Here is a 27090-nt window from a genome sequence, read left to right as displayed (position 1 = left end):
GACGATATTAAAACGGAGAATGACAAACATATACGAGCTGTTTCGTTTGTTTTATAGACGAAGCAAACGATCGAGAGACTACAGAATATCGTGTCTTCGGACGGTCGCTTTAGAAATCTACGGGACGCTTTGCATCGATGCGATCCACCTTGCATTCCTTATTTAGGATTATATCTGACCGATCTTTCTTTCATAGAAGAGGGTACACCAACTATGACCGAAGATGGCCTTTTAAACTTTTCCAAAATGAGAATGGTAAATCGGTCAATTTATTACTCGGTTATGTCGTAAAATTGTTACTGTAAAAAATGAACGAGAGAAGTGAGAGATATCGCGAATTGAAAACGTATAAATTTGCCTAGACCGAGCCAATTCTTTAAATCCAGTTTGAAACTTGGAGGAAATTTTTCGACTTATTTCCAGATTGCCCACGTGATTCGAGAGATACGACATTTCCAGCAGACACCCTACAAGATCGAACTGATAACGAAAGTTACGAATTATCTGCTGGACCCGTCGTTGATGCTAAACGAGAAGGATCTATATCGCATGTCCTTGGAGATCGAGCCAAGAACATCCAGGCTAAGTAGTTCAACCTTAATTAATCTGCCACCTTCTGTGAGCCATACATCCACAAAGTAATCTTAAGTATCAAGCCACTTTAACTATCGATACGTAATTATCCTTGTCTTATCCTCGGGCTATTTTCTAGATGATACGGAAAACATTAAAAGAGAAAAAAAAAGAAATTAAAAGAAAAAAAGGAAAGAAATACCCACACACTGAGCGTTGAATCTCAATTGCTCAATTGTGATTATGAGAAGCGTTTACGGGTTTAAATGTGCACTCAACTCGTCGATTCTATACGAATCGTAAGAGTAGCATTCTCGTTTTTCATCAGGAGAAAAGGACGAAATAAACGTCTAGACGAAGTTATAATCCAAAGCCTAACCGGCGAGCGTATCCTGATATTCCCCAAGTTTCTTCGAAAGTAGATGTCCAATATTTCTTGCAAATAGTACGAATGGCGTCGGTTTATGTCGGACACGAGCCAATGTGTTTTCAACCCCGTCCATTTCTGTCCAGTCTCGCTCGTCGTCACAGTCACAGTAACGTCCGTTTTCCCTATATTTCCACTCGTGAATTTCAATGTGTGTTTACGTGGAATCCGAGAAAAGCGTTGTTCGTTGCTACTTGAACGAGTAATTTGAACGAGGGAGGAAAATATATCGATCGCGCTGTGCCATCTTCGCGTACGATGCGCGATCGAAATTTTCAACATTTTTGTTGGAACGCTGGATCGTTCCGATTACACGCGGAGCAAAAGTTTATAGTTTGTACGAACGTTACCAGCATATTTCTATTTTATTTAGCGAACCGTATCGATCACTGTCGTCGACATGTGCGAAACGTACATTTGGTCGAGAGACGACGTTAAAGTGGTGGACGATGCCGGTAACATCATTTATTTCGACGGAGTGTAGACTAGCTGACGAAACCGGAGAGATTTCGATCGTTGATTTTTGGTTAACGTCGCTCAATCGAGCAGTATTAATCCTTGAGACGCGCCAGTGCAAATGAATATTTATATTAAAAATGCTAGAGACGGAGATTAGCAGCAAAGATCGAAGATTGTATTTGACAATCAGTAGAGTAATGATATAATGCCTTCGATCGGCTCCTAATCCTAATCTAATTTTTATTCCCAGTTTCCAAACTTCTCTATTCTTATCGTTTCTTAATGTCGTTACAACAATGTCGTAGAGGTATATAGTATGTGCTTGATTTTTACATCTTTTTGTTTCTTTCCCCGATAGTACTATGTTTTATAAGAAAATTTGCCGAAGAGTTTCGTTAGGGGAGCGGGACCTATTATAATTTCCATCGTATCGATATTTCTTTCCATCGAAAGATTGATCGATAACAGTGCAAAGTGTGATTTCTATTTCGTGTATTTTTAACATATTTGTCGTGTAAAGTCTACTCGCATATTGAGAACGCGCATATCAGTAAAGATGTATGTAAATGTAATCCAAAAATATTTATTCCGCCATACTTGACGATACTTTTAGCGTGATTATTCGATGATCGTGTCGTTAAAGTCGTCGTAGCGAATACGAAGAAAATTAATATCCGTGTCATCTCGCTGAAGCAAACGGGTTATTTATCAAACTGGATAGTATACGCTTTGTTACGTTATATTATATGTTTCGCCTTGCTTTATTTATTATAATTAATCAAGAACAGAGGTGCTCGTGTTACGAAAATTAAAGACTACGTTATTAAAGAATCGAAGAAGAATGAAAAAGATTCGTAACCATCGATTTAAATGTCCGAACGCAGTAACGAATTCAATGACAAAGTGCTTATCAGATTGAGATATATAATACTTGCAAAATAATAGAGCAAAGGAAGATGTTCTTTACGCAAGAATCATTAGCCAAAAATATACATAGAATAATATTCTCTGTCTCTTCTTCTTATACTCTTTTTCGCCTTTTAAAAAGAAACAATGTTAGCGATAAGCTTCGGTAATCAGCTGCATCCTTCGCGATCCTTTTTTTATCCAATTGTCAAAAGGACATTCCACGGATAATCTTCATTATACTTTCCTCGATGTAAGATTCTACTTTATAGTTTATAGTCACGTCGATCTCGGTATTGGCTATGCTTTATATTCGAAATGTTTCAGTTGTTTTTAGGTGTATCGCATATCGTTTCGCGAATTTCTATTTACCTCTCTTTTATCTAAATTCTAGATATTACGCTAATTCTAGTCAGTCTGTACACCGAGAATGAGAAAAAAGGAACATGACGTATGGACTACGTGAAACATATTCTCTAGCTAGCACGTTCCCCGCTCAAGTTTTACGCGAGTAAAACAATCAACGGGATATTATAGCGAGCCACTTTTCCATAACAATTGTAAATCCTGAACTAGTCGTGTTTTTTTTTCTGTTGATCGTAGCTTATTTGATTGTAAATTTACATTGTATAAATATCTGTGATGGAAAAAAAATAATAGTTATTGTAAATACGAAGGGTATCGCTCATAAATGTTGTTGAAAGTCAAATGGACTATAACCTGCGTGATTAACGTAAACCATGCGTGAAATTTTAACACCGATGTTTTCGTCAACGTCGAATACGCTCGTAAAACAAAACTACCGAATGTATTCGTCCGTGACAAAATTCAAAATGAAATATCACGATGAAGTACACAAATGCAATCCCCCGTTCTTTTCTTCTTTGGATGTTTCGTGCAAAGGAAACGTATATTTGATTAATCTTTTATTCGATTGCTTGCTATACAATAACCGTGTGCTATTCAATTCGATACGTACACGGTTTACATAGGCCGTTTCATGAAAATCTCGCGTGTTCCTGTTTCTCAAATCGATTACTTTTTGTCGTATCTGTTAACACCGATCGAGTTAAAAACGATCGAATTTGTGTACTCTCATCGAAAGTTATTTCTTCCTGCAGTTTCTATATTTTAAGCGTGAAATACTCTTACGGGTCAGGAATAGAGTACCTGAATACAAAGCCCCAATCTCGTTATTAATTTTATTAATAACAATGTATCGTTGCTCTTAAAAAGAAAGATACGAATTACCTTAAAAAATCTGTGTTCATGTGTAACTTTCTTTAGCAAAGGCTTCTGTAAAAACAGAATTATATTTAAACAGATTCCGGATGGAATATAAAGAAACGTCGAAGCAAACATACTTGTACAAATTGATACATACTTGGATAATTTTGCGGAGCATATCATTCTCATAATAAAAATCTTATCGATTCTCTTTTGCGTTCCAGGAGATTTCGTATCTTACGTTCCAAGATACATCTCGTCACCTTGTTAAAAGTATCGATCAGCTTTGTTTGAACGTAATTCTAACACGATTCTTACGTATCTCGAAAGATCACGAGAAACGAAGAAAAGATCTTTTACTTTCTCCCATATTTATCGATATCGAAGACAATCCACGGAATTTCCAAAAATGTATCGTTGTTGATCGATCGAGACTAGTAAAAAATATGTGCCAATTTCTTTTCCAGACACGATAAACCGTTAGAAAGCTGATCCTATGATCGATTTATAGCGAAGCTCGTGTAACGTCGTAGAAAGATATTCTCTACTAAAGTTACTTATTCATAGTCTGCCAGTGATTTATCATTTATCGTATTTATAATTAAATTCCTTCGCTTATACATTATCTTACATACGCTTTTTCTAAACGTAGAGCTATATCTTCATTCCACGGACTTGTCGAGTAATTCCAGGTATCTTAAAACGAATATATATTCAATTTTCGAGTAATCTTGCGCACAAATTTGCACGGTCAGTCACGAAGCGCGTTTCATTTGCAGCTTTGCATAAATTATTTCAGAGACTAATGTCGAGTTCACTGGTATTTTTCTGTATACACAGGCGCGCGCATGCACAAACACACACACATACACGAATACATAATATTAAATGATAATTTAGACAGAACTAGATAACTATTACTGTTATTGATAAATGCGGATGTAAATGGATTATTATCTATATGACAAACGTTATAGAAATGTAAAATTAAACGACGTTTCCCTCTAAACATCAAAGCAAACGATGTCTATAGATTCTATAAATTGTTATGCCACTGTGTCGTGTGAACAATGTCGCGTAAAATCTTCTCGATAACGGGCACTTCTAAGATTATTAGTAAACCTTAGATTAGTACGATTCAGATAAAAAGAAGGTGACAGGAAATGTCTATCTCGTACCTATAATCAGAACATAGACGTATAAAGAATAAGAGCTAACGGGGATTTAAAAACATTTGATGAGAAAACGAGGTGAGCTTTGATGAATCCAATCTTTATGAAATCCTTGATTATTAATTTATTTAACGTCAATCTCTCGATACCGTAAACCATCGAAATTTAATCACTCGATAAACATAGCCTTTTCTTTTTACTTTGTGACTCGTTCGAAAACGTTAAAAGTTCGCTTAAAAAAAGAATTACACTTGTAAAAGTCTCACCAATGGAATGGAACGTTGAACGTTTCGACTTAAGCGACTAATGTTCATAATGGAAAAGTAGATGACCTAGAACAAAAGTATCGTGGAATAGTTTTGTTACTATGTAACACAGGGCACTCGTAAGGATTACGTTATTCGACCGAACGAATTTCCGATGGCTCGCTGCCGTACAAAACTTTCACAATCAGAGATAATCAAAACAAATCCGAATACGTACTCTGTAGCGTAATGAAAGAACTCTTAAACACGTGTGTACATGTATGTACATGTGTGTAGATGTATACGTGTACAGTGTCCAATTCTACTTAACATTATTTAATTTAACGTTCCTTTAAAAACGTTAGATCCTGTAACAATAAGCGTGTCTGACAGCAAAGTGATTTCACATGATTTATATTTATATTACGTACGTTGTAATTACATGTACTTAGTTAACATTATGTTTCATTTGAATTTATTTATCGCAATTACGTACTTCATAATCTTTAATTGTATTATGTCGAAATAAAGCGATCAAATATTTTCAACGTATTTTGCGTTATAAATCTTCAATTATTTATTCTGTATATCACAGACGTTGTTTTAGTTATTCGTAAAGGTAAACTTAATACGTCTGAAATTTTCATCTATGGATAATAAAAAGAAACGATCGAATGTAAAATTTAATCAATTCTTTCGCAAATTAAAATATAACTTCAGAAGAGTAATCGATAAATTTGTATATTCGTACTTGCCGCACGGTTTGTATCATCGTAATTATAATTTTTCAGTTGTGTATGTCTACAAAACAATAAATTAGTTATGGAAAGTAAGCTTCTTTTGCTTTCGTTTTATTTCTGAATTTATTATATTTTATTTATGAAAATCCGCGCGCTAATCGTAAGAGGTTCGAATTTATTCGATTCACCTAACGATATCGATCTAATAAGAAGCCTAAAACTAATCGAGCTAAATTATCAAATATCTCACGTAGTTACTGTTTACGTAGAAACGTTGAAAACGAATACAGGCAAATGCTCAATCTATGGGAAGGTACATGGGAAACGTACATCAACGGAATAAGCATCGTATACGTTACAGAACATGGAAAGCCTGAAATCCGTGCAACACACGATTTTCTTTTAATGTTTTGAATCACCATAACTCGGGAATATTTCATCGGCATGATACTCCAACTTAGGTCGTTGAATTTCTAGCGATCTGCGCTGTATTTTTTTATGAAAATGGAAACAGTCGTGTTCCAGTTAAAGATGCCGGTTAAATTCGCGAAACGAGTATACAAAGTCTTTGAGGCGCGTTATACATATTCGTTATGAAACCTAAGAACCTTTAGAGAACGAGTTTCATTCGTTAGAAATAAGCTTAGATTTTCAAAACGATGTATTACGGTTAGTGTCGTTCCCCAAATGTTCAGCAACGCAACGGTGAAGATGAACAACTGTTAAAAATTAGAATCTACTTGTGGACGGTGATCGGATTGGAAATTTCGAGCAGCTATCTCGATTAGAAAATCGATACGTTATTTAAGATTAAGTTTAAGACGTTCTATAAATTATAATTGCGCGTGGATGCGTGTGCATATGAGATACGAACGAATGAATTTGCGTGATAATTGTACATTCGTAGCGTGCGACCACGTTCCTTGAACATAGTTAAACTTAAGCGGAATATTATCGATCACAAATCATCAGCTGGTTGTGAGTAAATGTTAATTATATATCCACCGTTGACGTGGAGATTTAGATGTACGATGTCAGCAATTAGACCGAGTAGTTTACACCGATGCAAGAATTACGATGCGTTAACCGATTGTCAGAGGAAATCCTTAAATTATAACAAAGCACAAAATCGATACAATCGCAATGAGTATGATCGAGGGCACCTTTTGTTATCTTAACTTAAAGTTATAGCCGTAAGAGCTTTTTTACTTTACCGTGAATAACTGGGTTATAACTTTATCCTCTCCTTTAAATTATACGCTCAAAGTTATACGCGATATTTCATTTAAATTATGACATTTTACGAGGAGAAATAACAACCTCTTATTAATCGTTATACTTAAAGAAACGTAATTGTTCCAAATTTTTGAATCGGTTGCGATAGAGGTATACGTTTAGCGTAACTTTAAGATCAAAAAATCCGCTTCATATATCTTAACGTTGCTTCGATTAAGAAACAATTATCGTAAATGTAAATTACAATCGGAATTTCTTCCAATGATATCGCATAAAACTGGATCGCATATCATTTTGATAATTATCACCGATCAATAATTTTCCTAACGGACAAACGTTAGGCATCGTGCGTGAAACGATACAATGTAATAACTAACTTCTGCATTAACTTTATCGCAACGTTCAATGTAAATATCGTAGAATTACTATTGAGATTGTGAAAAGTGGCTCGCAGGATTGAGTCAAAGAACATGCAAGAGAGATGATACGTATGTTCTGTAGCGTGTAATTGCGATCTCACTCGTTATAACACTGTATGTCATCTTTGATTCAATCGAGTACTTCGATGTCACATATGTTTTTATAAACTGGTGAGAAGCAAATACGACGAAGAAAAGAATTTCCTTGTTGAAGAATAATTAAGAAAGAAGGCCAACGTCTATTCAAATATCAATTTGAATGCTATACATTAATCGTTAACGCTGTCTATTATCTATCAAACATTTTATATCTTTTCTCTCTCGATCTGTATACATTAAATAGAAAATATTCTTCTGTAACTCGTTTCGACTTTTATTACGATTGCCCACTTCCTGAATTATTTTCTAACGTTTCCGTCAACCTCTTTTTTTCTTTTCTCTTTTACCGAGACTAGTCAAAAAAACGAGAACTCGTCGTTGTCGTATACGCAACTAAGTACATACTCGGACAAATTACAAATACGCGAAGATGATAACGAACGTGGTAACATTGTATCGCTGCTGACTGAAAACTTTCACGTAGCTGCGCCAGTAAAATTGAATGCCGCAGCACAATTAAAAATACCAAGCTAAACATCGTCCAGAAATAAGAAAAAATATTTTTTTCTCCGTTGTCGCGTTTAAACGAATCCGACGAGAATAGCAGCGGATGCTCTTTAAAGAAAACTTCCATAGATTATTGCGCCTCGGTTCTTTTTCCCTCTTTCCATAAAAAAAAACCGCCTTTTAACTTTAGCTGCTTTTAAAACTAATGGCAGTATCGCTGTTTTCAAAGCGATTTCAATAATTCATTCGGTCGAACACACTGTCTTACGATGTTTTCTTTTCACGATTTCCACATTTACCTACGTAGCATTGTTTTACACACAGTACGACTCTTCGTCCGTGTGTTTTTATTCTTATGGAGCCACCTATTGTCCGCGATTCCGATTGCTACGCTGTTTGCCACGTTTCCCAGAATACGAGTATCTTAAAATCGCTGTAATTACTTATAATCGATTATGCTATGAATTGCGGCATAAAACTTGCTGTCGGCAACGCGATTACAAAAATTTGATATCTCGATTTGTAATCTGTTGTTCGGCGGATGTTGAAATGTCGCGCACTAGCGGCAGTTTTCTCCTTTTTAGGAAAAAGGCGTTCGTTCGTTCGTTCGTTGTACGCGCGTTCGACGACGCGACTGTTGTTGCGTGATTTCTTTTTTCGCTCTCGCCCGCATCAATAAAAATTTCAATTTCTTCTTCTCCCTAATAACGCCATGTATAAATGTTAAAAGCAACAGTTTTGTCGCTGGTACTCGGCCAGCCGTAACCACGCGAAACAAACATTTTTATAACTTGTACGTTAATGAGAACAGTCGTGAATGTAATAGACATGAATTATACTTACCGCGGTATTAGCTCGAGGGCTTAATACGAACGAGTAACGGCCATTGCAATTATATTTTCTGCATTATTTCACGCCTGCTGGAAAACGTATGGTGGCAACAAAAGTATAGAGAGATTATGCTTACAGTTTATTTTCATGCAAAGCGTATGGATTACGGAACATAATTTTCCAACTTTAATCGAGTTATCGAAGGAAATAATAACGACGAGCCTAATTTTACTTTGGCGAATTCCGCGCGAATATCGTCAATTGCTCGAATTTCTGTTGTAATTGTTTAATTATTTGCACCATGAACTTTTCGATTAAAGAATTTCTATCAAACGACCTGTTTGAATTCGCCTAGGCAATGTTTTATTCTTGCGTTTCGCGAATAGGTGTGTCCTAATATTTTTATTCAAACATATCTTTGATAAGTAGCAAACTGCTTTTATTCACCTAACTATTTCGATTGCGTTTCCCATCTATTTTGCTCTAGTTTCTAAATAGTGATGATTCCGAACGCACGGTTGCTGTGTGCACGCAATTGTAGGTTCAGGTAATGACAAAACCAATTAGTATAATAATTTAATGCGTACTGCTTACCGCACTAGCACAATTTACGCGTAATTTTCCTCGGCCGATAACCTGGTTGCCTCGCTGCTGTCTCACTACTTTACAGCTTCGTTATTCTATCGGTTCGTGCGCCAGCAAATATGGACTCTGTTACGGTGATAGAGAGGTACGTACAATGCTCAGTCTATGCATCTACCTAACTCGATGTCAGGGCGAATTTGAAAATCTGAATATCACGTAAGAATCTCGGCCAATGCATGGAATATCGAAAAGCAGACGAATGTAACGTGGCAATGGAGTAAACGTATAAAAGCTTGTGATTTCGTTGTGTATTTATACGATACATGTAGAACAACGGCATAACGCGATTCATTCATAACATGGCCAACAGTTTGTATCGTGGTGTTGCGTGTTTGCGTTTGAAATGATGCGCACGGTTAGAATCGCCGCATTTACTGACAGCTTTTTGCCCCTTGGTTCGTTAACATTGTCAATACGCATTGCTGCCTTTGCACGTTCTGGCAGAAATCATTACGTCGCATTGAAATGGAAGATAATTATAACACAACTGTTACCGATCCTTTGAATGCCCATATTGATCAGTTTGCGAACCAAATCCCTGGATTACAATGGTTTTCGTATTATATACATCAAAGGGGGTTGCTTGGCGTATTGAGCCTCGAAATCTCTACCATAACTATAACGGTATAAGATTTCATTATTATTTCCGATTGTGTTAATGTACCTACCATTACTTGCTGGCAATATCGTTTATTATTGTAACAACCGTTAATTAATTAAGAATAATTCACTTCGAATACCATTCGCTTAAAGTAAGATGTTATTGTAGTTAGCCAGTCTCTTTGGATATGTATAATTCTTCCACTAGCTAATATTTTTCTTTTTTTTTCCTTTTTTATGTACTACGTACCTTCGTTACTTTCTAGGAGATGTTTAATTACGCTAATTATCTTCCTCTTTGCGTATCTTCCTCCTTTCCTTATCGGTATTCATTAACGAAGTAAATTAATTTCCATGGTTAATAATAAAAACTTGGCCAGAGAGGAATATTTACATGTAGAAGTACATGCTACGTTAATTTCGACGATGACTTTTAGACGAGCAGACTAACCAAAGTCAAAAGACAAATATCCTTTATCTACGGTAATTTAACTCTCCGACACGTGTGTATCTTTTCAAAGTTTCACTCTTTCGATACTACGCGGAAGATTATCGTAAATGAAACGAAGTTTTCCGAACTCAAATTTTCTATGTTTATCTTATCAGAACGTGATACGTTGTACGACGAAGCAAAAAGGCAAGAGACAGTTTTTCATTGAAATTTCGAATTTATATCCGACGGCATCGTTCTTCGTACGGGTGATACTATAGAAGTGGGAATTTTTGTGCGATTCTCGCTTTTTAACACTCTTAAAAACGTTAAATTGTATTATATTTGCACAGCAGAGGAAAATAATAACCGTAACTCCGCAGGCATACTACGATGACCGTCGATTTAATTCATGTATATCCAAGAATTATCTTTTATACGTGAAATTCTCAGTCCTCTGGCATGTCACAGCTACAAAATTTATTCTACGATCCACGCTCGGTGAATGAATTTCGAGCTATTCGTTGATCCTTCTTTTTTACATATATTTTACGATCGGCATATTTATCATTCGCGTTTATTTCTACTTTAATCGATTCTACTTTATTGACAAAAATTATTTACTGTCTTTGTCGCCGCTTTAACGTCTCAAACCGGTGTGAAATTATTTCTAAAGAGAAAAACGATATCTACGATATTAGGAAAGAAAGCAGACGAAGTAGGTGAAAATTAATCGAGCGAAGCTAACGCGCTTTTTACGTTTCCTGGTCATTTTTTGATTAGCTGACATTGAAAATTCTGTGACAATCACCTGTTGCAGTCAATTAGCTTTCCAGTCCTCTGGTCTCGGCCCTCTGTTAAATAACAATAAGTAATAATAAAATATGATCGAGCATTGAGACAAGTACTCAGGGTCCTGATAAATGTGTGCCGACTGTATTTATATTACATAGATGTTTCAATTCATCGTATAGATACTTTAGGTAAAATTACAATTCAGTCTTTATCAGATCGCGTTTCGTTATCACCGATGGATGAACTAGAGCTAAACGTATCAAAGTTCTACCCTTTTGTATTTTGTTGATTAGCTCACTTATCTATCGTTTGACTAATTAATCGCTATTCAGAACGCGGATTCAAAATTCAAAGCAATAGCCTTTACCTAGCTCGCTCTATGTTCATGAATAATTTCGGCACTTTGACTTCTAGTTCGCACGATCGATCGTTATTCGATCGATTGGACGTATTTTCAAACGTACTGTGTTGTACAAACGTATCTCTAAAACATCGTATGTGTAAGCAAATTACGGTACAGGTCATCGGCCAACATCGAACAAAATTGTTTCCATTACGAACCTGACTTCTTTTTATGTCCCAACTCTCCTTACATTTGCAATTACGAAAAATTTAGAGTTAAAGCGTCGTGTCCATAATCGTGGTCCGTTTCACACAGTGTAGTATACCGTAAGAACGGTGAGATGTGATATAGCGCGCCCCAATACCCACGCCACTTTTGTGTAATTAAGTAACAGCCATAATATTATATGAGATCAAAGGAATAGATATCACGGCTGACGTGAACCGCAATCGAAGAAGCAGCTTTGAACAGCCGCCGTCATTCATAGCTTTTAGTTCGCACAAACCTTACGAACATCGCACTGCAATGCATAAATCTAATGAACATTCTTTTGCATACATTTGGCGCTTCGTTGTAAATGTTCAGTTGGCAAATGTCTCTTTACAACGCGTACACCAAAGTAATGAGAACAAGTTGGACCGTTATTAATTGTAATCGCGGCTGTGCACGCTTTTAATTAATGCTCTTTTAATTAAGATCATAATTATGAGTCGCCTACCACAGATGCTGTCCCGTGTTCAGTCGTACAAGAATCTCTACGATGCTCTTCCCCTTTCTATGCTCCTTTTTTAGCGCTTTCAAATCGCCTTAAGGTATATTAACTACCAAGGAAGTATGTGCCTCTCGTTTTAGAAACTACACGTGAGAACTCGAGGATGCTGCAGGCTGTAACTATCTGCAATTCGATTCGCGAATCAAACGCATCGAATTACACAGCGTATCGTTATTGTTTGTAAGGATGGTCACTGCTGACAATTATGGATCTTAATAGCCGAAATAATGGTATAGAAACACTAAATTTACGCTTGGAATTAATATTAGAATAATGATATATTTATTCGATGAACGATTTCTAAGATATGCATCGATTGTACGCGTCTCAGCACTTTCTTCCATACTCGACTGTTACCCGATTGAACAGTTTACGTTCATCTGTTTTCAAGACGCTGCGTACACATACTTCCACGCACTGATACTCGTATACAAGTATCTTTACTACGCATCTAACTCAGTCCAGCACAGAAAATTATACACATTTCAATTTCATGATTTTGTTATAAACGTGACGATATCTCAGACGTGAATATTTTAACTTGGAGTAATATTACGAAGAAAATTGGGCTGTTTAAGCGATAGTTGTTGGAACAACTACAATTACAATTCAAATATTTAATATTTCTATTTCTGCGCTGTGAAATATATAGACACGTGTATATTAAGCACACGCTAAACGTAACATCGACTGTTCCCATAGACGATGGTAGTTCCATTAATCCAATTTAATTAGCTCTTCAAACAATAACCTACCGTGCTATCCGCGTGAAACTACCAACATTATCTGTTCTTTCGCAAGTAAAATATTTCTTTTAGAATAAGCGAAATACGAATGCGTAATTCTTTAACGAAATAATTTAACGGACGAATGGCTGTTTCGTTGAAAATATGTATATAACTTTATCGTCAAATTCGTTCGCTTTTCTCGGGTAATCTCGTATCGCGTACAAAGGAAAACAGTTTCACGGAACAGTTTTCAAGAGATTTCAAGGTAAAAGAGGCCACTTGCGTAAGCACGCGTTATTCATATAACTCTACTTCTCGATTCTCCTATAAACAGGAAACAAAGAGCAGAGAAAATGGTATTATACTCTGCATCAGGCCAAGTATGTATGCAAGTACCCTGTCTAAGATCGTGATTCAATATCCCGAGTCACTGCGTTGTACAGAGTGAGGAAGGTAGCGAACAGTTTGGTAAGCGGACTGTACGAGGGACATAGCAACCAGTTACGCCAGAACTTTGACAATGAAAATTTATCTAGTAACAGAGAAGAGATAAATAAATAAAACAGAATGAAATTTCTAATACGCCAATAGCACATGGATACAGCAAAATATCCGCTGAACGTGTTTTAATTTCAATTTTATTTCAATGGCCTTGTTTAACTGTGACGCATACTGCAGAATTGTAGGTACGAGTAGCGATTAATAAATGAAATTAATTTTACGAATCCCGAAAAATTCAACAAAACACAGTAGATGTTGCGGATTTTTGTTGTATACGAAACGTGTATCGTTATGTTGCTCCCATACGCTTTAATTATTTTGTATATTTCGATTTTCACGAAATAATAAACATTATTCGAAGAATAAACGTTATTATAGTGGAGAAATTTTCGTTCAGAATGCGTTGCCGGCATATGAAACGCACGTGGTGCTCAAGTATTTTGTTGTTTTTAGTTTCTAGAGCAGCAAATCGCGAACTAACAAATTAGTAAGTTAGTTTTATGCAATTGTGCGCTGCGTGATACGTGTGCAATTTAAACCATTTCGTGCATCCGCACTCTGGCAACACTCATATTGCTTGTTCTCCCCAGATACTTCTGTTATCGCGGGATTATGCAGAAATTACTCCCTTGTAATTTATAGTTGTGAGTATTTGTATTCACAAATTTGATACGCTCCGTATACGATTGCGCGTATAAAAATTGGAATCTATTTTTCGTGAGGATTGCTAGCTACGAAAAAGAGAGAGAGAGAGAGAGAGAGGGAGAAATAAAAGAATTAAATGAAAATCGACTACCGAACTACTTTAAACGAATTGCCTTGATTTTAATCTAGATAAAACGATATTGAATAAACGATGGACATTTTAACGTCTATCATCGTGGATTAAAGTCAAATATGGTCCCGAATACGCATGAGATTTAACGAAATGAATGATTTATCAAGGTATCGTGTAAAATATGTATATAACGTTTAAAACTTTCTTAATTACTACATGTGACACGAATTCTGATTGAACGACGAAGCGGGCTAATATTCGTATATTAATTTTCCTCCGGTGTATTTGCGAATGTATCGTAAAAAAAAAATATTGTTCGCGAAACAACGCCGATAAATCGAATGGTTTTTATCGATGTTGCAAACATCGTGCGTTCACCGCTTTAAATTTTGACTCTGGATGAATAAATGTTATTATCTCGTGGATATTCGATACGTTGAACTAGAAAATTTTATGCCAAAGAGATCAACGTAAATCGTGTTTTCTAGAGGAACCGAATAATTGACGCAGACACGAAGGTTAATTATAATATGCGACTTCCTCGTTCATCTTCGTTCGTTGCGATATACGTACATATGCACGATACATACGTAGATGCGTATACGGTGTTTTTAATTAAATTTTAATTAATTAACGATATTGATATTTTTATTATCGTTATTTAATACGTTTTATAATTAACTATCTCGTTACTTGCGTTACTTTTACAATTTCATTTATAGCAACGTACGCGTACATTCTTCGAATCAATCACCCAATTCGCTATCGGCTAGTATAAAGTACTTCATCTACTTTATTATCACGTCACACGAATTCCTTCGTCCTCGCCTTCTCTAAATTACGATGCTGCAATTATTTACTACGAATCGCTATGCTATTTCACAATGAGCAGGAATTAGTCATTAGCGCGTTGCGACAAGCTTGCTATAACGACGTGTCGTTTTAACGTTTAAAACACACTTGTGTCCTTGATGCGCGATTCTGTGCTTACCCCTGATGAGTACTGATGACACATCTTTTGATACGTAATGCAGTGCTTACGGTTAATGCCGCATCTTGGCGGGTTAAGCTGACTTTATTACCAAAGCTAAGGCACGTAAGATATTGCTTTGTTTAGAAATCGGTTGCGAAGTTTCCAAATGAACTACTATAAAATGCTACATTTGGCACGATCGATCTTAACGCTTCGCGATGGAAACGCGATCGCCTGCAAATGCAAATGCAAAATAATTCCAGAACTATAGGATAGTATAATAATTATTTCTCAATTATAATTAAAATTCAGCGAAATCGTTCCAAAAAGCAATCAGTGCTACGATGGAAATTCGAATTAACTGGGTGGAATGAATATTGTCGATTAATCGATTTAAACATCTCATCTGTCGGTATCCATATTAATTCAAATAGACATTAAACGCATAAATGAGTACGTAACTTAACGAACGAATTTATTTCCATCGCAAGTTGATCGCACCATTGCAAAAGTTCCAATCCAAGAACCGAGCTATTTAGAAATTATCGTACGAATTACGGAATGGAGAATGCGAAAACGTGATTACAATTTCGAAACGCGTGTGTATACAATTAGTGGACACAGATAACACGAAACACTAAGCGGAAAATTGAAGAAACGAGAAATTCAGCTCTGAAATAAAACGCTGTCTAGGGTTCGTTGTTTTTTGCAGTATTTTTATGGTTCGCATAGGCCTGCGCCAGACACCTCTTTTTATTTCTATATTTTAATTTCGTGCAACGATGATGCAACACGCGTCTTTTAATATTTTTTTTTAATTGGTTTGTTACGTTAACTGCCTCTATCGTTTGTCGTTCTTGGACGAAACACTTGACAAACGAGGAAAAAGTAATTGCAGATGCAATTGTGAAGAGTTTCTCGAAACAAATGGAAAAGTGATCTGCCCTTAATTAGAATATCACGATATACTTGAATATGATCTAAAAATACGTATAATATAGAGAATTTATAAGATATAATTTTATTTACCATACTAAACGATGGAAACGTATTTGCGTTTAACCATCCACATTTACCATCCTTTATAGACTTAAATAAATTTACATATCGTTTCAGGTGTTCGTCTAGCGGGTATTATATTTCTTAAATCTTTGTCGCAGAGTTTGAGTTGCTTTAAACACTTTTAACGGGATTAAATTTAAATTGAATTACTCGGCTATTTAATAAAGTATCATCCTTTTCAAAACGTGTGTTAACGAATTAATTTTATTTCAAGCTGCTCAGCAAATAGTTACATCAACAATTTCAATATAATAATTTCGTTGTAACAGAATGTTGCCGGTTTTATATAATTTCAACCAAAATTTCACTAAGATTTTATTAAATATTTTTTCACGCTGAACTTTAATATTTCATTTCGGCGTAAAGCGAAGTGTGTTTAAACCATCTTGGCATCTCCATGAAAAATGTCGATTAATAAATCCATCATACGTAAATTCGTATGCTAGCAGGCTGTGCAACATTCACGATTCGACCGCATACATACTGTCTGATTACGATATTCCTCGGAGAGCATTAAATTTCATTTCACTGGGTAAAGGAGAGAGACGAGCGTGAGGTTTGACGTGCATTATAACTGTTTATACCGTGCAACTTCTACAATTTCTGTTACCGAGTATGCAGTTCGAATGTTAACATATTAATTGAGAAAACGCAAATATTCCAACTTGCATTATTTAATAAGTTAATGTAACGAATGAATTTGTTTCGATGAAATATGCAATTTTTCTCATAATAATGCATATTAAATTTATCATCGTCTGATTACTCTGTTTTCAGGAGTCTTTAACATCGCTATATATTTGTTACACTTTTTCTCGTTTTTTATTAGTAACTGAAATTAATACTACTTATTTTGGAACGACTTGATGATCTAACGAAGATACATTTTAACGTTGTTACTAGCTGCGCTAGTTCAGATGTGTTCGATCAAAGATTTCATTGGTAATTCGACTATAACTGTCATGATTTGTGTCTGAATTGTAATCGATCAAATATATTAATGCGAGAATAGTCAATTATGGCACTATTAATTAGCTGTAATTGCAACTGCCATTATCCTAGACCTTCCTCCGCTTCTAGGATAGGTCGAATATATCGAATATATAATAGACAGATCAAATATCGCAGCGCGATATATCATCTACGATGAAACGAAATTTTATTCCTTAACGTCATTATTAAGCGTACGAGAAGCAAGTAAAATCTAAATTATACAAATTCTCTTCGTGTAACAATTTGAGACACGCAACTTCTCTTGTTTCGTAAGATCTAAATTTCTCAATAAATTTGTACTGCCGCAAGATATCACGTTATATCTGATATATGTGGCTGTCCGATCGAAACTACGACTCGCAAATATTATTCAGAAAATTATTTATCTGTAACTCGATGTCACGTTGCCGTCTAATTGCAGAAAAAAATGATTGCACGAAGAAACTAAAGACAAAGTGGGAAAAATTCAAAGCATCAATTCTGGAAAGTAGACTAACCGTGAATGATAATTGACGTATAATAATTTCCGAGAAATTGCGGTGGAGGAGAAGATAAAATTTTGAGGATCGCTTTTCTCATTGTCAGAGAAGAGAAATCCTTTCCGCAAATTCCTTGCACGCTATACTTGGAGATCACAAGCAGCAGGTTCGCAGGCGTTACATAATTAGAAAATCGTCCCAAATTTTCCGCCGCCCTCTTGTACATACTCTATTCGTACTTTATAACTTTCCAAGAATGCCTTTAAAAAAGAATTACGTTTAACCTTATTACTCGAGAAGGGGAACTCAGCGTGTCGGTAAATAAAGCCTCGCGGAATATTCGCTTTCGCAAATTTGCTTACTCTATATAGCACATCTATACAACTTTGTTTCTAATTAAAAATAAATGGTATAAATTCCGGTATTCCCAGATACGTAATACCTCTCGGTTGGCGTATAATCCGGCCCATAAGCAGGATTATGCAGGTATAGGTATAGTTAACCGAAACGGACGAAATCCTTTTCTTTCTATCGATTTGGATGATACAGGTGCCGACGGACAAGTTGGAATATGCGTTTCAATTAGTCAATTAATGCTGGGTGCACGCCTCGCTCGGCTAATACTAATAATACATTTCGCATTACGGGAATGGGGATCGTGGCGCTACTGCATCTAATAACAATTCGCCAGGAAGCGCGTCGTTTTCAATCAGGTGCAGGTAATACGCTGGATTACGGCCGATGTTGGCGCCAAACCGATGTTCGACCCATTTTTCCTGTCCGTGGAGCAGCCGGTGAGTTCAGCAGGGGCCAACGTAGTTCAATGAATATATTAATTGAATAATCCTAAGGTTTCAGCTACTCAAAGACAGCCACTTATCCGGCCTCTCCTGTCTCCTCTGCCGCAGTCGGGTCTCTGCTCGTGTTATATATGCAAATTCCTGGGCGAATTCGATGTAATAGCCTCTCTTCTCTCCTTCACCCTGTTCTCCCTTTGCCCCTTTCAACTGCCTCTCTTGTCTCCTCTCTTTCTCTCCGGGGAGCAATGGGTTAATGCGAGCGCAGTTAGGCGGCGCCGACCCCAATTCACCGTGCACCCCCGCAAATTCATTAAGCAATTGTGATTTCATCCGCCACCACTTTTACGACTGGTCCACTTTTACGTTCTCTCGTAAACCGACTTCTCGATGGCTGCGTAAGTACCGCTTTCATCAGCGATACGGCGCGGACTTGCGGGATGAGCCCTTTTGGCCGACTTTGATCGCTACCATTTTCCATCCTGTCGAACAACGTTTTCGAACAGTTAACAGCGACCGTGAACAATCGTTTTGTACCAACTGGCGGAAATTCGGAGCAGGAGTGGGACGGTTTAATTCTCGAGAACGCCTGATATACCCGTACGTACGTAGAACGTAGAACACTCGAGGAAAGAGAAGAAAATGCCTTTATACGACATTCGCGATCCAGTTCTCACCGGCAACGAAAACGATTCTTGCCCCGTAGAATGGTCTCGTTCTGTCGTATCGGTTCGGCGTAAAGAAAAAAATCTCTGCTCGATGAAAAATTGGAAATATACCTAGATGTATAAAATGAACGAATCGCCGTTCGTCATTTACCTTTGATATGTCGACCGATGTGTTACCGAAAAGAAAATTTATGAGAAACGTAGATCGATGAGATGTAAGAGCGTTAAAGAATAACACATTCGTAATTTCAGCGGATACAACAACTCGTATCTTGGCAATTACAAGCGGCCGGTTATGGTCTTGAGCCACGAAAGCACTTCATTTAGCCGTAGTTTCCAACTTTCCTTACAAAGCTTTCAAATCCATATACTTCAGCAGTGTATACCTCGGTTCGCGAGCTCATTTGTAAGATGCCTGGGAAATTTTCGTGCACGTTAATTCTAAATCACGCGCGTACGGTTGATTTATTAGATAAGTACGATCATTTGGATTCTGTTGAATTAAATATTTTTATAAGATAGCGTGACCAGCGGAGTTGCCTGAAATATTTGTACAAAGTAAAAGCGGCAAGTTTTATCGTTGCTACGATAATCGTTGAGGTCACTGAAAGCTGAAAATTGTAGCGAAAAAGCGACTGTTAATAATAAATGGAGCTACGAATGTGCGATATAATACATAAGAAACGGTACAGTAGTAAACTACACCGTGAAACATTGCGCACGTACTCTATAACGCGTAATGGAATCTTTAAATATGTAGCAATCCGACAAATGCGGTGCTAACCTAGTTAGCAGATCAACGCGATATACCGTTAATTTGTCCGACTCTCATTAAATATTTCTTGTACTAATGTTAACTAAATACTGCTTATAACGATTGCAACAAATTTTATGTCGCTATTCTCTGCGAATACATATTTTTAACAAGAAAATTAGGTATCCACGAAGCAGCGTATTTCGTTAAATAATAAATAAATTAAAAAGTCTAAATAATTTCTCTCGATAAATTCTGCCTTCTGAACGGAAGGATTGAAACAAATTAAACGACAAATTCCTTCCAAGTTCCGCGACGCACAAAGCAGAAAAGATGCAAATACCTTAACCTTAACCATTGGTCTGTATTTAAAGTTTAATTTGCGCTCGTGTTCGATGAAACCGCATTACATGTTTTTGCTCTTAAAGCGCATCGCTTGAAAACTAATTGGCACTGATAAAAATGTCCACGCATAACGTTATGCAACGCACGGAAATATTTTCCGTCTGTTTGCGTTTATCTTACACATGCACGATCGACTGACTTTAAAGTAACCGTTAAATATGCGAAGTAAATTGCACGAAAAATAATATTTCTTAACTTTTATTTGCGTTCTAATCAAGCTAAAGTTGGTCATAAATTTGAAAGGTCAAGGAATTCGTTTCCATTAACCGATATAACTCTGCATAGAGAGACTGAAAGCATCTCGCTGCACCAAGAGAACAATGAAAAGACTCATCAAACTAAATTTTCAATTCTCCGGTAAAATTACGCTCCGCCTGTACGATGACCGAAGCCTGAGTTTCCTCCGACGCAACGGTTGGAATTATTCTACAAATTGCTCATTTAAAGTGCAGAAACGTCAATTTCAACGGCACTCTTGCTTCCGTTACAGATAATAAAGCAATTGTAAGTACAGAATGAAAGTGAGAATCGTCCTTCTAGCTTTCTTATTTCGCTTTGATTAATTTCTATTTTACCTCGAAACTAGATCGAATCTAAATTCTTGTTCCCTCCAGCGTAATAATCGCGATAGCGTCCTAGCATAAATCTATTTTCCCTTTTCGTTTGAAACGAACTGCCGAGTTAAAAGCTGTTTAACATGATTTTTCCAATATCCATATATTTGCAAAACAGCCGAGCGCGTAACTACATATGCGACTGTTGTGGTGGCGTTCATAGTACGCGAAACGCTGTATCATGACATTTATTCGCCTGGTAGAATTTCGGTTACCCACGGTGACCACAGGTTAATTCAACGCACGTGAGTGTAAATACGTGGCGTGTTTAAAAATCTCTGTCATTCTACGGCTTAAATCGATATTTTGTTGCGTATCTATTATTCCGTCGACCGAATGAATCACGGAAAAATGTTTTCAGTGATTCGACAAAACGTAGATTTCAAAGAACATAGAATGTGTCGATATTGGTCGTGGATTTACCGCATGCCAGTGTTTCTCTATACGCTACGTCTATGCGCTACACTATACGACACTCCATGTATAGTGTACGCTTCATAACGACGCGATGCACGATCCATATCCGCAGTTTCCATCCATCGAAATCAGCGAATAAATTTTATATTTTTAGAAACGATACGGAGTACCTGCTCTTAATTACTAGACTGAATACGTATCATGAATATTGCTTTTGTACGTGTTTTCTTAAACTACGATTCATTTCTTGAATACCTTTCCTGGAAATATCCCTAAATAGAAATTTTCACGAAGCTTTTCATGGAATGTTAATTAACTTTGTTTATTCCGAAACATAGAAACATATCGAATACCAGATATACCGGTATTTCGAATTATAATTAATATCCGCCATAAATGAAAGGTATGGTTCGGTACTGATTATTTATGAAAAATAATACATATAGTATTAATGTAGGTAAGTAAATAATTGATTAGAAAGAAGAGAAAATATCCCACACAATTAGTATGCATAATTAGTAATTAATATGTGTATGTTGCAGGAGCTCTCGTGATTTTACCGCACCATGAAACAAAATAAAAACCGGTGAATTGATCATTAATCAAATTATTCAAAACGACGAAAAGATTTAATTTTTTAAAAATCTAGCTTTTACGTATGAATTACGACGAACGTTAAGTTAAAGATAAATAATATACGTGAAAACTCTGTTAATTTCCAGCGTCCATTTAAACGAGATACTATGCGTCACAGTTACCAGCGAAATTATGCTTAAATTAATATGATAATTGCGATTTAAAGCGGTAATATTTTAAATCTACTACTTGTCAAATATCTTTTGTAATCGACGTCTAAATTATTACAAAAATACAATAAAATGACGACTAACGTATAGGAAATGTTGACAAAATATCCTATCGATGAAAGTTCTTTCTTCGTAGAAACGCAGGGAGCATCGGAATGGTAAAGAAAGAGATTGAGACATTTCGAACTAACATCGGATTAGGCAGAACGCGTTGTAGAATTACGTATACTATCCGTAATGTCAGCTTGTTAAGTCTGAACTTTTGCTGAAAATATCTTGGTCCGTATTTCGAGTTAGGTCAGACCTAGGTCAGGGTTTATGTACTCGTTAATCAAAACAAACACTGGAGCAAGAAATGCAATCACACTGCGCACTCTGAAGTATTTAAACGCTTTGCGCTTGTGAAATAATGCACAGACTAGAGTACTAGAGGCTTCTTGCCGCGACTAATTAGCATCGTCCAGGAGGATCTTTTTGCATTTAGCGTAGGAAGGTAATGAAACTGGCTCGCGTTTCTGCTCGAATATAATATTCAACGTGTATGCTAATCGGTGCGTAACGCTAAGCTTAACCGAGGTTTGAATTGTGGTAGGACCACCGTTGAAATTAGTGTGGTGATAAAGTAGAGGTTAACTGCGGATTCAATTAAAAGAACATTAGATTCGGGGTCACGATTAAATTGCAATCAGATTTGAATTAAGCGTTACGTTTGCGCAGACAAGATTCCCAAGTTGATAATGGCCAACGTAGCCTGTAACCGTGACTCCATTCAACGTTTCGTAATAAGACTTCAATTAAAGTACCGGTGATTTTTCTTATTTAGGAAGAACGTTTTGCCCGAAACTATCGGCCTCTGTTATAAACGTAACGTTTCCTTCACGGAAAAACAAACCGTTCAGCCATCTATTATAATTATATCTGTGCACGATTTTGAACGTAATCGGCTGTTGCACGCGGTAATACGTGTTTTACTTGCAAATACATTACTCAGGATCCAAGTTGAACCTCCTATCTTCAAACTATATCGTTACTCTCGCGAATAACCGTTTGCTGGTTAACTTGCTGGTCCGTAACGCGACCCGATTAAATTTTCCCTCATAGAAAACCGAACGCACATCGAATTCACCTATTCCGAAATCGATAAAATATTCTAAAAAGTACATGCTCGAACAAACATTTACCATGCTGCAACCGCCTCTACTGGATCCCATCAGCTTGGAAGGATTAAATCGATCCTAATGTTATTGCGCTAAGCCGGAGCTTACGTCAAAACTGTTCTCATCGATGGTGCATGGCTGGTTAGCGACACCGAGCAAGAACCAGGGAATTTGCTTAAGTGCCACTAAGTAGACGAGCCAGGTATGAGGAACGAGCGTGTATTCATCGGCGATACAGGTGAATGGGCGATACAACGGTACCGTTGTGTACCGAAACGTGCTTATACAGGTACCCATGGTACTGTTTATCGACATCGACGTGAGGCTAAATTCTGACTCTAGGGACCAACAGAGATGCAAATGACTGCACTATATCACATTGACGATACACATTCATAGACAAAAGACAGGTGTTGGGGCATCGTTGTCCTCAGAGAGATTACGCCACAGTGAGTTAGAGTTTAGACTTGGACCATCGCGTCACATTGGTTTGCAGTTTTTACGAGGAGCAACGAATCGAAGGCTCGAGGAATTTTATTCGACAGGGGAAAAAGCCCACGTTGCGTCGTTATTCTCTAATTGGCCTATGAATTTTGGTACGATGATCGGATTCTACGTGAACGATCAATTGGTATCTTTAATTCGGATATGTACGTACATATACACCGATGAACTCGCTGACGTAACATCCTCGATTAGCGACGTCAAACGTTTTTCCTTCTCTGACAATCAATTATCGATCACGTTACAAGTTCGTTTTAACTTACTCGCTACCAGTTTAACTCGAGTCCGTGTCGAAAAAGTACGATGTTCGCGTTCCAAAAAGATACCGAGAATCGGGAACAATCGAATCCGTACGATATAAAGTGGGATAAAGGTACGGATCATTTCGCGAGAGGATAATCTTTGTCGGTGTTCGACGCGATCGATCATTTGAGACCTGACCGAGATCGAGTCCATGGTCCAGCCAACTATTAGACTTTAGTATACGATTAGACAGAGAGGCGAATCCAGGGAAAACGCCAAATGGCGCCAAGCAACGCGTGCCTTTCTGTTGGCGAGCAAACTTTATGCTTCAGGATCTCGAGGAAATGGACTGAACTGGACAACCTGGGTTAGTCTCTTGTATATGTATAGGCGACAAATTTCCACGGAGAATCGATCCCGTTTCAAGAAAACCACAGAATTCAGTGACGCGAAAGAAATGGCGAGTGTACGGTTACGGAACTTGCCAGAGATATCGATCTGGCGGACGCCAAGATGCGATGCGGTTTGTATCTCCGATGAAATATTAGAACAGCGTTCGTCTTCCATTTTCAACCCTTTGCCTTTCGATGTGCCTTCCTTTCCAACTTTTTTCTCCAAATCCAAAATATCCATTTGCTCGGAAATGGTACTTGGTATCGCGAACGATCATGTGTTCTCCGCGTAAAATTAAAGGTATGCTATACCTACGCATACTGTGGTATTCGTGTTACGATGGCACTGCTTATTCTGCAAAATCTAATTCTGCAAGTCGTACGTAATTGCAGTGATACCTCGATATTTGCCATTAATCCGTTCTTGAAGAATCGACGAACATCGAATTGGACGAATATGCAATCAATTATTTCTATAAGAATGAAGGAAAACGAGAATAATTGGTACTCAGCCTGGAACTGGATCGGTAAATGACCCTAATGGTCAAACTTAATCATCGTACGTGCTTCCACGCTCTCTCCGCTTCCGTGCTCGGCGTTTAGCGTCAGCTTAAATCCTTTTGTCATTTTAGTTATCTTAATCTAATTGCGTTTTGCGACTGTAAACTCCAGGGTTTTTGCTTGTCCTCCGTTTCGTCTTTTGTCTATTTCGTGTCATTCTCTTCACGTTCTTGCTCTTTCTTTGACGTATCCTTGAATTACCAACGATACATTCCGAACAAGGTTTTCTTTCGAATGTTGGAACTCGAGAAGATGCTAGCAACAGCGGAATGAGAAACAGGCGACAAAAATCAGTCTTCAGGGGTTTTAAGGCACTTCGGACGAAGGAATGTTTCGAATAAAAGTTAATCAATTTCAGATCGACTACAAATTGCAATATTAAGAATTTCAAGAAGAGTTTTACTTCGATGAAGAGTCAAGAGTCGAATCTAGTTTTTTAAATGGAACAATACATTTCTTTTTTATACGCTCTTTAATGGATTCTCGATTTTAGTTCTATAAAGAAGGTAATAAAAATCGAAGCATTTTGTTGCCGAAAAAATGTGACTAATATGGGGATGGACGAATACCGAGGTTTTCCTGTAATTGTAACTGACAGGACGATAGAAAAATTGTACATATATAGCTTTAAACTAGTTTCAACTTAGAGACAAAATTAGAAATGATGCGATAGATGAGCGATCGCTCTTTCGTTTTACGTAATGCTTTTTTCAAGTTTAATATAAGTAACCTTTGACTTTTGATATTATTCAGAACGGTACAACGTCGTCACCGAGCAAACCTGTCGATACTAAATGGATATTACTAATGGAAGATTTTTGTCAAAAATTTACCATACTTCCACGGAAATTGGAGTGACGAATTGCTTATTCTTGTTACAAGGATTGCAATTTCTGATCGGTTTCGTCTAATTTTTCACCGCTTTTCCAAGTATTATTTGTATCAAAATGCCGGAATCGAATACTCTGCAAAGAATTATTTTGTATCGTATAGCTTTGCGTGTATGGGTATATAAAACCAACCAGCTACGTGTTTGATACTTCCATAAAAGCATCGGAATGTATCAGTTTCCTACCAAAAGAGTTTAGTATCGGTGTTACAGTTCTACTTAATGCAAAATCCCTTTTTTCAGGAAATATACAACTGATGGAAATGTTAACGATAGAACGTTACACTTTCGACGATAATATTTACGCTATTTTTACGTATCGTAGGTTCCTCTTATTTATACATAAATTTCTATATCCTTCTTTCGACATTTACATCCGACTGCTCGATCTTTAACTCCATTTTTCAACAGCTTTATCCGTGCTATGTTTTCCTTGCAGGTTCACCAACAAAAATGGAAAGTATCGAGAATTTTTTTCGTCTCTACGATAATTCCAGCGTTTTATTCGGTTTTGAAATATCGAGCCGTGATTTGTACGAAACGTCGTTATCAAACGTGTGCTCGTCTCACGTTATTTCAATGGCTTTGAACTACATAATAGCAAAGGATCGAATCGTGATCGTTAAGTTAGGTATCAGCTCCATCGCATCGGCTCGGCTCGGCTCGGCGCAGCGCAGCCCGATTTTCCTCTTTGACGTGGACGTCGCAACCGTCGATGGTCGTTATAAATTTTTATCGCGGCAAATTTTTATCGACGATAGTAAAAATGTTTCGGCCGTAAATCCATTTGGCTGGAAAAGCGCGGCGTTATCGTGTCGCCGGCCTCCGTGTTCGTTTGGTGAATCCGAATGAATATCGAGAATCGCCGAAACTCAGCCAGATTCGCTCGACTAACCAAGTGACATAACCGCCACACGTTCCACCATCCTTCTCCCTCTTAACG

General features: G+C 37.1%; 1 protein-coding gene and 1 long non-coding RNA gene across 6 annotated transcripts in view; one reads left to right on the top strand and one right to left on the bottom strand.

Annotated features, from left to right (window-relative positions):
- Nucleotides 1-7764, top strand: part of LOC126924662 (ras-specific guanine nucleotide-releasing factor 1-like) — a 56112-nt gene extending 48348 nt beyond the window's left edge. For all 5 annotated transcript variants that reach the window (XM_050739371.1, XM_050739370.1, XM_050739369.1 and 2 more), the window contains 2 exons: nucleotides 58-255; nucleotides 424-7764. In XM_050739371.1, the coding sequence (XP_050595328.1) occupies nucleotides 58-255; nucleotides 424-642 (417 nt within the window). In that variant the 3' untranslated portion in view covers nucleotides 643-7764. The remainder of the gene's footprint in view (nucleotides 1-57; nucleotides 256-423) is intronic.
- LOC126924718 (uncharacterized) overlaps nucleotides 6158-27090 on the bottom strand; it is a 242865-nt gene continuing 221932 nt past the window's right edge. Inside the window, exon 2 of the long non-coding RNA XR_007713628.1 lies at nucleotides 6158-6575. This is a non-coding gene — a long non-coding RNA (uncharacterized LOC126924718). The remainder of the gene's footprint in view (nucleotides 6576-27090) is intronic.

This window comes from Bombus affinis, chromosome 15, assembly GCF_024516045.1.
Source record: "Bombus affinis isolate iyBomAffi1 chromosome 15, iyBomAffi1.2, whole genome shotgun sequence".
In the NCBI taxonomy this organism is placed as follows: domain Eukaryota; kingdom Metazoa; phylum Arthropoda; class Insecta; order Hymenoptera; family Apidae; genus Bombus; species Bombus affinis.
The sequence above is the reverse complement of the archived record's forward strand: the minus strand, read 5'-3'. Positions and strand labels throughout refer to the sequence as shown.